The sequence below is a fragment of the Lissotriton vulgaris genome, chromosome 5, assembly GCF_964263255.1.
Source record: "Lissotriton vulgaris chromosome 5, aLisVul1.2, whole genome shotgun sequence".
NCBI classification, from domain to species: Eukaryota; Metazoa; Chordata; class Amphibia; order Caudata; family Salamandridae; genus Lissotriton; species Lissotriton vulgaris.
Window position 1 is genome coordinate 1,167,967,288 of NC_141693.1, and position 17,308 is coordinate 1,167,984,595.

The 17,308-nt window shown below is 45.9% G+C and overlaps 1 protein-coding gene across 1 annotated transcript in view; it reads right to left on the reverse strand.

Moving 5' to 3' along the window:
* The window catches only part of SFXN4 (sideroflexin 4), a 138,745-nt gene extending 121,695 nt beyond the window's left edge, over positions 1-17,050 (reverse strand). The window contains exon 1 of the mRNA XM_086922928.1: positions 16,923-17,050. Within this exon, the coding sequence (XP_086779054.1) occupies positions 16,923-16,970 (48 nt within the window). The 5' untranslated portion in view covers positions 16,971-17,050. The remainder of the gene's footprint in view (positions 1-16,922) is intronic.
* Between the last annotated feature and the right edge of the window lie 258 nt (positions 17,051-17,308).

Here is a 17,308-nt window from a genome sequence, read left to right on the forward strand (position 1 = left end):
TTAAAAACATGGCACATGAAAAACATGAAAGTGAGGCCTATTCAGTCTTAAATGCTTTTGCTGAATTAACATGTGTTTTTGCAATGTAGAGAAAAGTGGCCTTTTTAGCTTTGAAGATTAATAGAATGTGTTTCTCTCTTCCCAGCTCATCCCTTGCAGTCTAAATTTATTATTTCTGTCTTAAGAGATTTTGACTTGTTGCATATTTTGATACATATTTTCAGTTAATCACATTTATTTTGCATGTTGTCATAAATAATAGAAAAGCTGCTTTACACTAGTAGCTTGGCTAGGTAAACATTTATAAGGAGTATTAGTATGGAGTTTGGAAACATAATGGGCTGATTTACATGAAATTAATATTATCTTTGTGTTTGTTTTATTTTGGGGCCTACCATTAAATGGCTGCCTGTGAAACCAGCAAGGCTATGGCTTGCATTGAAAGAGAAGAGAGCATACGCAGACTGTGGCAGCTTGACTCAAACTGCAGAAGGAGTCAAGGACAGCTTGAACTGTACATTCGTGTGATTGTGCCAATGTACCAGCTAACTAAAGTATCCGTCCTGCTGCACTGTGACAGGAAGGAAGGAACTATAGAAACATTTTCCCTAGCAATTGTTGCAAACTTATAAAATGTAGTTATTCATGTATGCTTCTTTTGTTAAAACTGATAGTCAGGTTTTTTAGAATGAGTCAGGGTTGTGAGAACTCATGCCATCATGACTGACCAATCACGTACAGGTTTTCCTGAAGTTGAAACATTTTGAGTAGTCTGCCAAAATTTTGTGTATAAATTCTGACCTCTCCGGAGGAGGGGCTGGCTTTCTTAGCTCAGCTGGCTTCTTGCTCATTTTGGCTTAGGCTTTGCTTCATTCTATGGGTTAGGTATGAGAAACGTCCCGGGAGATTGATGAAGGGAGGAGTGGCGTCCGAGGAGTGTCAGGGGGAGGTTTTTTGCTTCCACGTAATATTTTTGTACTGCAGGCCACATTCTGTTGAGGTCTGGTGAAGGACAGCCTGTCTCCCTCCCTGCTTGCTTTTTAGACACAGACAGATGCAGAAGAACAGCAACAGATAGAAACGTTTTTTTAGATTTAGATGCTAAACTTTCAGTTATGCTTTGACTAATTAATTAGGTCTGAAAAGATTTATTTGATTTATGCATTTATTTCTCTTAATGGGAGATTTTTGCAAACTATTTGATTTTTGATTAACCTTGCAAGACTATTTTTCTTAGAAACTCTTTAAGAATTTTGAATGACATTTTGTGCCACATTTTATTCCTATATTTAATGCTTATATGCAGACTGTAATATGTTCTGTATTAATGCTATTTTTCCAGTTTTCCAAATTCTGTAACCCGATTGATGAATAAAGGGTCAGAGAAAAAATTAACTTTTGACAAGAAAATAAAACCCTTTAAATACTCAACAACTCTCTTTATTGGCTTAAAATAATAATTGCATTTTATGACTGTTCATTATTATTAAAAGTCTCCTGAAGGTAATACATGGTGTGAAGGGCCCAACACCTTTTGATCGGTAAATTAGAGGTAGCATGAAGGTTTTGCATTGAGAAACTACCAGAGGAAATTACCGCTCCATCAACATGACGACGCGCTTACGCTGCGCGCACCGGCGCTTCCGGGAGCGCTTACGCGGCACGAACGTAGGTGCCTCCGGCGGCGCATACGCGGGGCGAACGTAGGCGCTTCCGGGGGCGCTTCCGCGGCGCGCCTAAGTGACGTTTCGATAGTTTTACGGAAATGCAAAATCATTTTCATTTCGTAAATCAAAACACAAATGCGCCCCTTACAATTAAAGGGCGACCCTCAGGGCGCAGCTTGAAAAAGAAATCGCTAAATGCGATATTGAATGTTTGTGAACAATAATCCAAATTGATTTGAAAATGTAATCTCCACAAATAATGTTGTTGTTCTATAACTTGTTTTTATTCATATCCTCCATAGTGAATCGTAATGTCGTATTTCACATACAATTTAATCCTTTAATCAAAGGTCAACAGCTCCCAATGCATTTTGCGCCATTACGGCACTTCATCAGGGGAATCTAGAATTCAAAAATTATATTATGAGGACCCACACTCGTAAAGTCAATATCACATCAAATAATCACACATTGTATCCATCATGCAGATCGTAGTCACTCTAAAATATATGCGTGTTTCAACAGAAAAAAACACCAATACATGCCAAGGTTGGTGCATTAATATTCGAATAACTAGCTGCCCCTACGTTATGAGGAAAAAGAATCTAATGTAAAACGGATAAATGATATCGGAACTAACACTTGCGCTGCTGGGTGAACTAGTAAGAGCATTCTAAGAGCTAACAACAGCCTATCTCAATCTACCTCTCTTACGCGCTTTCAAAATCAAAAACATACTCAAAACGCTACATACTGTCGTCGCTAATCTATTAAAGGATGTTTAACAATACGTTCAAAAACTGCTTACCAGTTTGACAACAGGTCTGTGAACATAATACGGGTTCACAAATTTCTCATACACTGTGAAACGCCGGTGATCCACCATTGGTACCAGCATGGCTTGCTTGTGTGTAAACACAAACGATGTCACATTACTGACCTCAGAAATTCCGTCTAAACGGCTGCCATATTGGAATGTATTTATCGTACTGTGTGTACTGCCCTCTGACAGTTATTTGTAAACCCTCATACTATACAGAATATGGAATAATCTGCGCGACTACCCAAAAATGTATATTACTCACTGCAATACAGTTATTTTGTAAAACATTTCACGTAAATTCTAAAGTGATGGACGATAGTAGGGTTGAAATAATGACTGCATTAAAGAGGTATGTATTCTCTTGAAATAACAAAAGCCATTTTGGTAAATCAAAAATACTGCTTTTATAAGTATGGTACTAAATGTCTTGCGTTATTATTTACTTTTCATACATATTTTTTTACACGAACGCAGAAATAGCGCTCTGGGTTCGCTCTCCGGAGAGCGCCCCAGGAAAAAATTATTTAAAAAAAAAAACATTTGAAAAATATTATAAAAAAAAATTATTAATAATTAATACTTACACAAAACAGCAAATAAAAATAAAAAAATCGTAGGTTACAAACTCGATATAGAAAGGAATTAGCTTTTAAAAAACCTTTGAAATTCAGTGAAAAAAACAGAGGTTTCACAATCGTTATAGTTAGGAATTAGCATTTAAAAAACCTTTGAAATTCACTGAAAAAACCATAGGTTTAACATCAGTTATAGTTAGCTGGACATTTTACTCACTCAAAACCATTGAAATTCCCACGTTATAGTTAGTTGGACTCACTATAACTCGCGCGCCCGCAATCTACTGCTGATGATGTCACATATTACATCATTCATGACATGGTCAGTGACATCACTGATGACATCACTATAACTGGTGTTAAACCTATGGTTTTTTCAGTGAATATATATATATATATATATATATATATATATATATATATATATATATATTGTATTCCAAAGGCTCTGCAGCGAAGGATCACACGGCAACAGGCAAGTTCAAAGCTTGTATTTATTGCATTTACGAGGGGGCATCAGCTTCCATCATTTCTTCTCCTCATCCCGACGCGTTTCAGTGCTGTCTGCACTTTCTTCTGGGGAAAATGGCAATGCGGTGTGTGTGAGGCAGTTTCCGCTATTTCTTTGTAGTTTAGTTCGGAATGCTCTTAGTAGCACGTGATCCCTCAAGGATTATGGGATCTGTAGTCATTACTGACTTGTGTACATTCCCACAGTGGGTTCCGCAAAGGCATACATGTTGTCCAAGGTCGCAGGGGTCTGTTATCGACTCGCCGCTTGGTTAAGGTACTCCAGTGTACCCCGGTTACTGTAATGTTCCCTCGTTAGTTTTCAGCAACTGTTGCTGCCATTTGTTGTCTGGGATAGTCCCAGTATCACGGCCCCTTGCTCCGGCGGCTCCTTCCTCTTTTCCAAGGTGGTGCTTCCTTCCACGACGCAGCTGTCGTGTTTAATTGTTGTATTCCAAAGGCTCTGCAGCGAAGGATCACGCGGCAACAGGCAAGTTCAAAGCTTGTATTTATTGCATATACGAGAGTGCATCAGCTTCCGTCATTTCTTCTCCTCATCCCGACGCGTTTCAGTGCTGTCTGCACTTTCTTCTGGGGAAAATGGCAATGCAGTGTGTGTGAGGCAGCTTCCGTTATTTCTTTGTAGTTTAGTTCGGAATGGGCTTAGTAGCACGTGATCCCTCAAGGATTATGGGATCTGTAGTCATTACTGGCTTGTGTACATTCCCACAGTGGGTTCCGCAAAGGCATACATGTTGTCCAAGGTCGCAGGGGTCTGTTATCGACTCGCCACTTGATTAAGGTACTCCAGTGTACCCCGGTTACTGTAATGTTCCCTCGTTAGTTTTCAGCAACTGTTGCCGCCATTTGTTGTCTGGGATAGTCCCAGTATCACGGCCCCTTGCTCCGGCGGCTCCTTCCTCTTTTCCAAGGTGGTGCTTCCTTCCACGACGCAGCTGTCGTGTTTAATTGTTGTATTCCAAAGGCTCTGCAGCGATGGATCACACGGCAACAGGCAAGTTCAAAGCTTGTATTTATTGCATATACGAGGATGCATCAGCTTCCATCATTTCTTCTCCTCATCCCGACGCGGCTCAGTGCTGTCTGCACTTTCTTCTGGGGAAAATGGCAATGCGGTGTGTGTGAGGCGGTTTCCGCTATTTCTTTGTAGTTTAGTTCGGAGAAGAAATGACGGAAGCTGATGCACCCTCGTATATGCAATAAATACAAGCTTTGAACTTGCCTGTTGCCGTGTGAACCTTCGCTGCAGAGCCTTTGGAATATATATATATATATATATATATATATATATATATATATAGACACATTTCCGCTGAAAAAGCAAAGGTTACGTGGACATTATAGTTAGTTTCAGATTATCAGATTACTGTGAGAGAGAAATATTGCTAATATTAGGTGGCAGCATATCACCATGGTTTCTTTCTTTTACTTGTATTTTTTAATATTTATTTAGTGGTTTACTTGAGTTTGTGAGCGCATGAGAGCATGTATGATGCCTTATTGAGTGCCGAAACCCATTGATGAAGAAGATAGTGGATCAGGTCATTCTTCCTACCCCCCTGAAGGAGCGCAAATCCTTAGTCATTTGGCAAAACTTTGACTTAATCTCTGAAGATGCCCTCCTCAAATGCATCCTCGAAACTAAACCCTCTAACCATTCCTACGACCAAATCCCTAGTGACATTGCCATTGATTTCTACACCTATACTCTTTTCTACTGGACCAGCCTGGTTAACCTTTTCCTCAGTCAAGGCTCCTTCCTGTTTCCCTTAAAACTAGACAGGTTATTCCACTACTTAAAAAATCCTCAGCTGATGCGAACGACCTCAATAACTACCCCCCCATCACCAACCTCCTCTGCCTTGCGAAAATCACCAAAAAATGTGTAGCAAAACAACTTTCCAAACATATTATGGATAATAATCTTCTTGACAATTTCGAGTCTGGGTTCATTCAAAACTGCAGCACCGAAACAGCCCTGCTGCAAGTGATCGACGATGCGCTGGGTATACTCGATTCGGGGGAGTCTTGTCTTCTGATTCTTCTAGACCTCTCTTCAGCCTTAAATACTGTTAATCACAACATTCTCCTTAACACTCTTCAACAGATGGGGGCGTGGCCACGGAGGCAACCAAGATGGCTGTCTCCGCCTGAAGCTCCGTCGGTCGGGCTTCTAATTACTAAAATACAGATGGTGTAATCAATCCTGAATCCAGCAAACTTCATCCATCCTTCACCAGAACCCTTCGGCATCCTTCCGGCCCCTGAGCAGGGCTCTGCGGGTGTGTAAGGCGCATGAACGGCGGAGGGGATCGAGGGCCTCGCTGCCCTCTCCCTCGAACAATCTGCGCCCGGCTGTGGGGTGAGTCTTGTGCCTGCGGGGGCTGCTTGGTGGGCCCCCTCTCTCCCCCCTCCCCCCGTCGCCTGCGGGATTAGGTCATTATGTGCCCGGTTGCTGGGGCTCGCTGTCGGCTCTCGGGCCTGTTCCGCGGGACTGGGGTGGTGGTCCTGCTGGTGGGTGGGTGGGGCTGGTGTGGGCGCTCCGGGGGCCGCGGTGGGGCGAGGCGGCAGCAGGGGTTCCTGCGGGGTAGGTCCCTCTCCTTCTCTGTGGCGGCCCGCCTGTTCCTTTTTGCCTCTGCCCCGGCCACATTTACACCTTTTGTGCCGCCCATCTGGGGGATGCTCCGGCTGCCGGAGCCCTGCTGTCCTGGGACCTACAGCGCTTCCTTGCTGCTCGCTGGTCTCTCTGGCCCACCTAGACCATTGGGCTTACGATTCTAGCGGCTGCTGCGCGAGAGGGGAAACATCATTAACGGACTAAACACCACCCTGGAGAAAGCCCGCTGACTCCCGCTGCGACACCGTTATCGGGGGCCAGATCCTTCCGGAGTGTGGCCCCCTGTTTTCGCTCCCAGGCGTTTAGGGCTGTGAATAGGCACCCTGGCTGGCCCTTGACCAGAGGATACAACTGCAGACCGTGGTGCTGATTCAGCCGGCTGTCGCATAATCACTCATTTTACGCTGCCTGGACCACTGGCGTCTCTTGATTTGACTCTGCATGCCGCCCAAGTATGTCTTTAAGTGCTCCTTCTTAGGCATAGATTCTTAACTCATGCGCAAAAACATCTGTCTCCGTCATTTTACCGGCCTACTACTGCCTGTTATCACCCGTTCCACACCATGGGGAAGAGAGACCCCAACCAACGTAAGCTCACCTTTGACAAAGCTTCACTCCTTACCTCGGATAGCCCCCCCCCCCAGCCCCTCTACAGGCGCTGTGGATTCTGTTGACCGAGACGACGTGGCTTCCTTAGTCACCACTATGATGAGTGAGAGGAGGGCCGGTTTTAAGTCACTTGACAACCGATTTGACAGTCTTGAGCAAAAGCTGGCCGACATGGGGTCTAAGATTCAAGCTCACGATCGACGCTTAGACGTGGTGGAGTCCAGGGTCTCGGAGCGTCAAAATCTCTGAAACGCCTGTAACGGGTGGAAAAAATCCTTTAAGATGTGGCCATTAAAAATGAGGATCTTGAAGCGCGTAGCAGACGCAACAACATCCGCATTCTTGGTGTGGCAGGGACGACGCCAACTGAACGCATGGACATCTTCGTGGAAAAACTACTCATTGACCTGTTTGGCAGAGAAATATTCACGCAGGGGTTTGTCGTGGAACAAGCCCATATGTCCTTGGGGCCTCGACCTCGCCCTGGCTTGCCTCCGCGCCCCATAATTGCTAGACTCATGAATTTCCGCGATCGTGACGCTGCTCTCTAGGCGGCGCGTGCGAAAGGTGAGATCCAATGGCAGGGTAGTTCCTGGTCTCTGTTCCCAGATTTCACCCTCATGGTCCAGGAGGCACGACGAAAATACAACGGCGTCAAAGCTACCCTGAGGAACCTGGGCCTTAAGTATGGTATGTTATATCCGGCAAGATTGAGGGTGGACGTTGCCGGCATTTTTGACTCCCCCACGGAGGCGCAGGAATTTTGGCAGAATTACAACAAACTTGGATCGGGAGTGGCTGATGCTACTGGTTCGCTTTCCCCTATGTAGGGCGATTCCCAGAACAGTGTGGAACTCTTCACGGACCCGGGGACTGGCTGAAAGTTCATTGTTTCAGGTCCTTTTTTTTTGGGTAGCAAGAAATTGTGCATTACTATTGTTCATTCGTGACTTGTCATATGGTTTTCCTGACCGACGTGGCGTTGCTTCCTCCCATGGCGCATGCCTTTGTTCTCTTAGTTTTTGTGAGCTTTTTTGGAAATGGTTATTGCTTATACATCTTGTCAATGATATGCGTATTAAGATGTTTTATTGCAGGAGTTCAATGGGTTTGCCTCTTGGGGGTTCACAAGAGGCTGGGTGGCGGGTTTCGTTTTGGTTTATCTCAGTGATGATTGTTACATTGCTAATTATGCTCTTGGATTGTATTGGAGTAGCGTGCATTCACGATTATCCTGGATTTTGTTTTTCCCATGGCCAACTTAGGCCTTCAGCCCTGGGCTTCCGGGCTATCACTTCTTTCCTGGAATGTTCGGGGTCTTAACAATGCTAAGAAATGCAAACAAGTTTTCAATTATATCACTTGACATGCTGTTGATGTCGCTTTTTTGCAGGAGATGCACTTATCCCCCTCTGACTCCACTCGGATCGCCAACAGTTGGGGTGCACACAGGTTTTTCTCTAACTTCAGCAGATATTCTAGAGGAGTGGCCATAATTATACACAAACGTGTCCCTTTTGCTCGCTTCAATACTGTGTCTGACACAGACGGCCGCTATTTGATGGTCACTGGGACCCTAATGGGTCATAAAATTACATTGGTTGGGATTCATGGCCCTAACGTCGACTCCCCGTCTTTTTTCCAAGACCTACTGGTATACCTCCTCGCGCTCGAAGCCGGGTTGTTGATTGTTGGGGGCGACTTTAATCTGTTGTTGCATCCCACTAGAGACAGTACGTCCTCTTCTCCCAACACTAAACCCAGATCACGCCCAGTGTTGCTTGACATTTGCACACACTTTTCCTTAATCGACATTGAAGAGAGGCTCCACCCACATCATCCAGACTACATCCATCATTCTGGGTTTCATAATACTTGGACCAGAATTGAATATTGGCTCCTCTCCCCTGGGGTTGGCTGGTTGGGTTGAGAATCTGCTCACACTTCCTTGCACACTGTCAGACCACTCCCCAATAGTTCTCAAATTGAAAGGGCCCAGATTGGGTGGATATAGAGACAATGGCGATTCCCCGGGAGGGCACTTGCGGATCCCGTCTTTACAGAGGAAGTCAGACAGGCCATTGAGGAATATTTCGAGCTTAACACTGGATCAGTGGATTCTTGGGCAGTTCTTTGGGAGGGATTCAAGGGGTACATTTGCGGTGTTTGCATTACTATACATGTCGGTGTATTGAGGGACATTCATTCCACATTGTCTTGGGTAGAGAAGGACATCACTGCACTAGATAAGGAACTATTACTGAACCCATCCAGCGAGAAGGAAGCCAGTCGTTTGGCATTAATGATGGAATTCCGAGACAAAGGTGATAGGGAATTAAACTTTCTTCCCAACAATTCTTGGCATGGCAGTATGGGGAGGGCGACAGGCCTGGACGATTATTAGCGCGGCTACTTCGTCCCCCTTATAATACCTCATAAATCACAGAGATTGAGGGTCCGAGGGGCGATTCTCTTCACTCCACGCCAGAAATTTGTGACGCCTTCCTATCTTACTACAAAACTTTATATAAATCCACATTGACGGGCGATCAGAGGGATCAGGGTGACTACCTCAACGAGATTGCCATGGTGTGAGAAGGTGGCCTGATATGCAGTGCTCACTATTCTAGTGAACACTATGCATCAGTCCAGCAACCCTTATTGATGATTGGTTGTAAGTCAACCTTATAGACCAGCTATCCTAGTAGCGTGGATACGAGCAGTCTAAGGCTAAAGACTCGAGAGGGCGTGTTAAGCCAGCTGTTATACCACATATATACCCCTTGAACACCAAGTGAAAGGACACCACACAAGTGTTATGAAAATAAACAAGATATTTATTAAGAATCACAACAGCCCTGTACTCTTTATGAGGACAGGGTACTAAGCACAAAACAAAACCTTTACGAAAATACTTAAGTTAGCACAGTATATACAAATGCCCGAGGGGCACGGAAAACCATATACTCAGAAAGTGGAATGCGAAATTACTAGCAGGTAAGTACAGTACTAATAGGCTTTGGAATCGCTAGGACTTGGCTATAGAATCGTTAGATCACTTCTGGGAGACCCAGGGGACTCGGGTGCAGAGTGTGCACTCTCATGCGTGATGCGGGACAAAGTCTATGGTAGCTAGGAATTGCAAAGTTAGTGTTCTCGGGCGAACCCGACCTGGTAGGAGGAAAACGAAAGTGGATCCTGACCCTTGGATAGTGAGGCTATGCTGGGGCACCGAAATGCCGAAGTTACCTAGCCCAGGGGCTGCAGCTGCATAGGACTCAAAAGACGTCGGGAATCCTCGTTGCCGGACCAGGAGCCTGGAGGAAAGAAGTTGCTGGCAGGCGACCAGTGAAGAAAGTTCGGTGGATCCAAGCCTGGATCGATGGAAGATGACACCTGAAAGCAGAGGGGACCAAGTTCGAGACTACTAGCCAGTAGTCAGTGGGCACCAGGAGGGCACCGGATGGTAGCCACCTCGACAAGGTAAGTGGGTGACGCTGTGCTCGGAGATCTCACGGACCAGGAGGCGTTATCGGCGACCAGGATGGAGGAGCGAGCTGTCCCACGAAGATAGAAGCTGTCGGCGTCGCTGGACCCAGGATTGGGCAACAAAGCCTTGGCAAATTCAAGCCCACGCGGTGGACCTAAAATGGCGTCTGGAGTGGACCAGGAGGGCCCGGGGTGCCTCTCTTGAAGAAGGAAGCAAGGGCCAGTCTGGAGCAACCAGACCAGCAGCAGTGATGTCGTCGGGCGTCGTTCAGAAGGCCACAAGCCAGCCGGCTAGTAGCCAAACAACGCGGTGCACAGCAAACAGCAGAAGGGCCCCACGCAGATCGTGGAGATGCAGGGAGGCTGATCTTGGATGCTGGAGCTGCGCAGGGTTGGGGCTTCTCGGACCCCAAAGAACTCACCAGTGGAAGACTCGGTGGGTTTGTTACAAAGAAGTCGTGCAGTCTTGGCGATCGTCGGTCCCTCGAGGTCTCGTCGCACTCACAGTTCTCAGCTTTGCTGTAGAGGTGAGTAGAGGTCAGAGGTGCCAGGGAAGCCGGGTCTCGTCGAGCTGGGTCGTCGGATTCGTGAAGAAGGACTTGCAGCAGACCGCAGTGTTCTTAGGATGGTGCCCGCTTGATGCAGGGTGACTACTCCTTAGCCACAAGGGAGAATCTTGAAGAAGAAATCTTGATGTCCTTTCGAAGAAAGTCGTGTCTTGATTCCAAAGATGATCTAATTTGAACAGGGGGCCCGCTCCCATCTTTATACTAAAAAAGGGGGCTGACCCGGTGACTAGGTCCTGCCTATGGGTGGGACTAGGAGGGGGGTGGTTACACCCCTCTGCCATGCCGGACTTCCCCAGGCCAGGGGCTGGTGTGCCCCTGGAACTGGTTCAGACTGGCCTATGCGTAGTGAGCACCGGGGTGCCACTCAGCAGTCACCTTCCTGTAAAGCCCTGCCTACCCAGGATACACAAAACCATGTCTGGGACGGTGCTAGCACCGCCCCTGACAGGAAACCCTTTGTCCAGGCTCCCCTCGCTGGAAGGACTCCCAGCTGCAGGGGGTCAGACTCGTGTCTGTGGTGGCAGCATCCATTTTGTGGAGCTGAGGCTTTAGTTAACTTTAACCGGGGGTCACAGTTACATACATGTCGTGTCCCTCTAGAAGGGTGGAATGCTAACCCCGTCGCCAGAATTGGCGAGGGGTTAGTATTCCAATTCGTATGACACCTTACTCGACATGTTTTGATAAAGCAATACCAAAGATAGCATTTAACCGCGAGGATTATAATGCACTTAAGAGTATATGGTATGCGATATCATGGAACAGCTATTAGGACTTGGTTCCGCAAGCTGCAGACAGGCTCAGCTCATGCCAGAGCACCATCTCACACGATTCCAAGCACTCTGCCTTCAGGATTGTCAAGGCCTGCCATAGGAGTGACTGATAGGAATCTGTGTGTCCATTTTAGGGTTAGGTATAGGTATACTACATCTACAGCAAAGGGTGATTACACGACTTTGCCCCAGCTGTCATGCAGCCAGTTGTGTCAAATTTAGGAGGCCAGCCAGGGGTGGCATAATACATGCTGCAGCCCCTGGCAGCCCTGGGTACACTCATGCCCTGAGTTACAGGGTCTGTACCAATTGGAAATGCACCTAGGGTACATGGAATCCATTTTAAAGAGAGAGCAGTAGGCCTGGGGTCCTGATTGGCAGGGTCCCAGGTCGACTATGTCCAAAACCAGCTAAAACACAGGGCAAAAAGTTGGGGGCAACCATAGTCAGGAGGTACCTTCCTACACATGGTATATATGGAGAAGCACATGCAGGAATTTCTGGCTGTGCCCATCACTCCAGATAGCATAATCGGAGCCATAGATGAGTTAAAGGGTTCTTCGGTGCCGGGACTAGACGGCTTATCTGCCGATTCTTATAAGTCCTACAAAGAGGCCTTAGTCCCGCGATTGGTGGAAGTCTATGCTGAGGCACTTGAGACGGGCTGTTTGCCTCCCACGCTCAGAGAGGCGGTCATCATTCTCCTTCCCAAACCGGGTAAGGACCCCAAGCTGTGTGGCTCATACAGACCTCTATCTTTATTAAACCTGGATTATAAGATAGTAGCGAAAGTGATCGCCATCCGGCTCTCATTGTTGATGGAGTCCATCATATCCCCGGCTCAGTCTGGCTTTGTGCCGCACCGCTCCACCTCTTTGAACCTGAGGACCCTCTTTGCCGTTATACATCGAATAGACCCCTCCACACCGGCTGCTGCGATTCTCCTCGACGCTGAGAAAGCGTTTGACTCTTTGGAGTGGCGCTTCTTTCTGTCCACCATGAGACGCATGGGCATGCCAGAGTGCTTCGTCTCCACAGTAGCACTATTATACACGGCTCCTACCGCCAGGTTCCGCCTTCATGGCACGATTACAGAGTAGTTCTCCTTATCGCGTGGCACCCGGCAGGGATACCCCTTGTCCCCGCTACTTTTCATATTGGCGATGGACCCTCTGGTCCGCCATTTTCAAGAAAAACATCTGCACCGAGGGCTTCAATTTCGGACTGGCCCTCTCCTAATTTCTCTGTATGCAGACGGTACGATTTCAGAATGCCTCATTTAATCTAGAGCCACTTATTTTGGAGATAATTCGCTTTGGCAAATTCTCTGTTCTTCTCTGGTTTGCCCTGTTCCCATCATGCACTGGGACAGGAACAGACTAATTTGCATGTAGCCAGGTTCTGAGCTGGGATTGTGCAGTGAGCTAAAAAACGGTGATGGATCAAGCCCTGATCTCTTGACTGGGTAAGAGTATTCTGCATCATTCAGAAACTCTGTCCATCACCACCCCCTTTTCCAAAATAAATTCTCTGGTCTTTACATTTTAGGCAAAAATCTGAGATTTTCCCACTCACCCCAGCACATCTGAGTGGTCTTGCACTTTCCCCCTTGAATGGTGTCATGACACAGTCAAATATTTGGGGGTGCATGTCCACCTGGACACCTCCGCCATCAGACTAAATTATGGTAATGCGATTAATGTATTAGAGAGCCAGATTGAGAGATGGATCAGTCTCCCTCTGTCTATGGCTGGCGAATTGCCATAATTAAAATGGTTGTACTCCCTCGTTTTTTGTAGCTTTTTAATAATATTCAGATACCGCTTACCAAGGTTTTCTTTTCTCAGCTACGCTCTTTATTGCTGCGTTTGGTTTGGGGTGACAAAAATCCACGTGTCACCTGGCGTATTCTGACTCTTCCATATGAGCGCGGTGGATTCGGAGTTCCCGACTTTTATCTTTATTTTTTAATTGCACAATGTTCCTATGCACACTCCTGGTACCACCCCGATGCGCGCATTTTGTATCTGAAACCCGAAGCAGACTTGGTCCTCCCTGAACCTCTTTCTACTGTCCTGCCTCGAGGCCTCGCGCGGGACATACAAACAGTCTCGTCAACCTGCTGGGCCTGGGATATACTTCGCAGGCTCTTGGGCCTGGACCAGTTATACTCGCCGGCCCTTCCTTTGCCCAACGCTTCTTGGTTCCCGATCACCGGGGAATCAGTAGTCAAAAATACGTTGGCTAAATTTCACATTGACACCATTGGCGACCTTTTTCCTGAAGGCCACGCTTTCTCTTTATCTGAAGACCCTCGCTTCACTGAACGCTCATTCATGGACTCCTTTGTTTTGACCAGATTACGATCCATGTTACGAGCTTCATTCCCTACATTCCCACTGGCTCCTGACCCTGCTCCTCCGCTCACGCTCCTAATCCAATATAGATCCGGGGCACACATGGTTTCCAAACTATACAGACTATGTAGTGCTTCACTCCCCTCTTTGGACACTAAAGTGCGCGCCGCATGGGAAGGTGATCTGGGTAAACCTATTTCTGACGTTCAGTGGGAACAGTGCTGCAAGGCCACAAAGGAAATTTCCTTGAACAGTTGACACAAACTCATCCATTTTAAATTCCTTCGTAGATTATACCATACACCAGCACGTTCACATAGAATAGACCCTAGTCGTTCCCACGACTGCCCAAATGCAGGGCCCCGTTTGCCGATTTCGCCCACCTTTCATGGACTTGTCTCCTTCTGCATGATTATTGGTCTAAGATACACCCCACTTTCCGCGACATTTTAGGCATGAACCTGGTCCCTACCCCGGAAATCGCGCTATTGGGTTATGTCCCTAACTTCCCACGCACTGTCCGCAAACTTGCAGCATTGGGATTCCTGGTGGCAAAGAGGGAGGTTGCATTATTATGGTGTGATAGACGACCTCCGAAGGTGGAAGCGAGGCTCAGGAGCCTGGCATTTTGCAATGTTCACAGTGTGGAATACTCTACTTTGGTCCCCTCTTCGTCTAGGCCTACTGATATATGGGGGCCGTACCGCTCTTATATAGCCAAGATTACTGCTGCCCACCAGTCGCAATTAATACGTCAAATTATGCCTGAGTGGGTTGGCTGAGGTGGCACGCATGCAGGAAAGATGCATTAGATTCTTCACTCATTTTCCCTTGTTTCACACCTGATAAAACCTTTTTGTTTTTGGAGTGGTGAGCTGATGGTCAAATGATCAAACAATGAATGTAATATGAATATGATTACATACGTATGCTGCATAATTGCTGTTTTCTTACGTTTTAATATATTTTTCCCCTTTGTACGCTTTTTGTTCCACAGGTTCCTTTAATTGTATACTTCACTATCTATCAGCTACCTGAACTACATATTATGTAATATTCTAGGCCTGATCGCAAGCTCCCCTTATCTGTGATTAAGGATACACTATATTATGTAACGAAAGATGCAGCACTGCTTGATTATTTAGAAATGGATAAATAAAGTTTAAAAAAAAACTCTTCAACAGAGAATGGGCTTGGAAGGCACATTGCTCAAATGGTTTGCCTCATTCCTCGCGGACAGATCCAAATGATCAAGATAGCGAACAGTCTTTCGTCTCCATTGGCGGTAGATCAAGGCGTCCCTCAAGGTTCTATTTATTTGGAACCATTGGGAAATCTCCGAAGTAAATCTGGGATCTTCTACCATCTCTATGCTGATGACACTAAAATCTATCTTAAGGTGTCCTCCGCACACGATATCTCAACCCTACTCTCAACTCTGGATGTCAGCTCATCAACTCATTCTGAATCCTTCCAAAACTGAATTCCTCCTCCTCTCTGCCCCTCTCTCTCGCTCTCCTCCTCCTGTTCAATCTTGGATGGATCAGCTGACGTTACTCAACAATAAACCTATCGTTGTCGACAGCGCAAAATCCCTTGGTGTCACACTTGACAAAAGGCTCAATCTACTCTCCCACATCAACTCCATTGCAAAGAATGCACAATACCAACTGCGCCTTCTCTGGGGGATTCTACGTTTCTTTCCGGAACAAGACCTAAAAACCCTGGTACAATCTCTGGTTCTCTCTACATTGGACTATTGCAATTCTCTTCTTGCTAGCCTCCCCAAATCCCACCTTTCCCCTCTTAAATCCGTTCTCCATTCAGAGGCTCGCTTTAAATCTGGGGTCAAACGAAGTGACCACATCACACCCATTTTGTCCTCTCTTCGATGGCTTCCCATCGAGGCAAGAGCAATCTACTAGACTGCCTTTATCACCTACAAGCCTTGCACACTGCTTCCCCTCGATACCTGGCAAATAAACTGAACATTTCTGGAGGCTCTAGACCGTCTCGTAATGTGGAAAAGTTACTGCTTGAGCCCCCCCACCTTCACGAGGGAAAGATTAATGGCTCAATCCTTCTATGGCAATGCGGTGAGAATCTGGAACTCGCTTCCTCCATTACTCTGTATCACTACCTCTAAGTCGGACCTTCAAAACGGACCTTAAATCTCTTCTCTTCCAAAGACACTTCCAGAACTAATACACCCCTCTGCAAGTCTCTCATGGAAGTTCTTTCTTTATTGTAAATTTGTAATCTATGCCTTGACAATGTTCATCCTAGATTGTTTTTGCTTTGTGTGTTTAGAGTGACTGCCATCTTTTGCTTTATTATACCTCTTCTTGTTTCTTTTCTGTAACATCTAAATTTGGCAACACTCTCCTCATGTAACGCACTTGGTTCTATTGTGAAGCGCTCGGACACCTTTGGGTAAAGTCAAAGCTATATAAAATTGCATTAAATAAAATAAATAACAAATAAAATAAATGCACCTTTATTTATAACCAGAACTGTTGGCATTGCCACTGCTTCTTCATTCAAGGTGGCGTCTCTATACAGCTCTAGCAAATATACCGAACTGTCAGAGGCACTTCTCCGCGCCCATTTACAGTTGTGTGATATGCAAGTAAACAGGAGATTCATTAAACCACAGCATCACCGGGTTATATTGCACAGTTGCGAGTAAATCGATGTTCACATATTAAAGCATCGGCAGTTGTCTACTCACACACAAACTGTAGCCAGTTAACTAAAACACTTGCTATGTTACTCATTTAAACACATTGTAGACACAATCCCAATCCAAGATGGCTGCTATCTTCCAGTACAAAGAAGGACCGGGTACTCTTTATTACATCTTATCATTTCAACATAAAGCTCCACACAAGAGATTCATTTTACTTCCATACCTGTCCCTCTGATGTACGGGAGGAGACAGGTGGTGGTCTTGTCTCCATGTCTGCTGATTACAGCGCTTCGTTGCACCTACGTTAGATTTCCAACACAGGTCGGGACATATTGAAAGATTTTGAGAGCCTAGACAAGGAAAAAAGACTGTACTTGTGCGCTCGACTTTGAAACGTGCCTGCCATGTTCGATTGGAATGTTATTTTAATTTATTTTAAAATCCATGGACATTGTTGGATCATCTTGCACTGGTAATGTCTACATTAGTATAAGTATTTTTTTCTTTCATATATGAAGCCTATCTTGTGTTCTGTATGTTTTAACTAGTACGTTAAGCAGCTCTCAAAGGAATTACGTCGCCATTTTGGTCTGGTAGTAATTCTTTCGG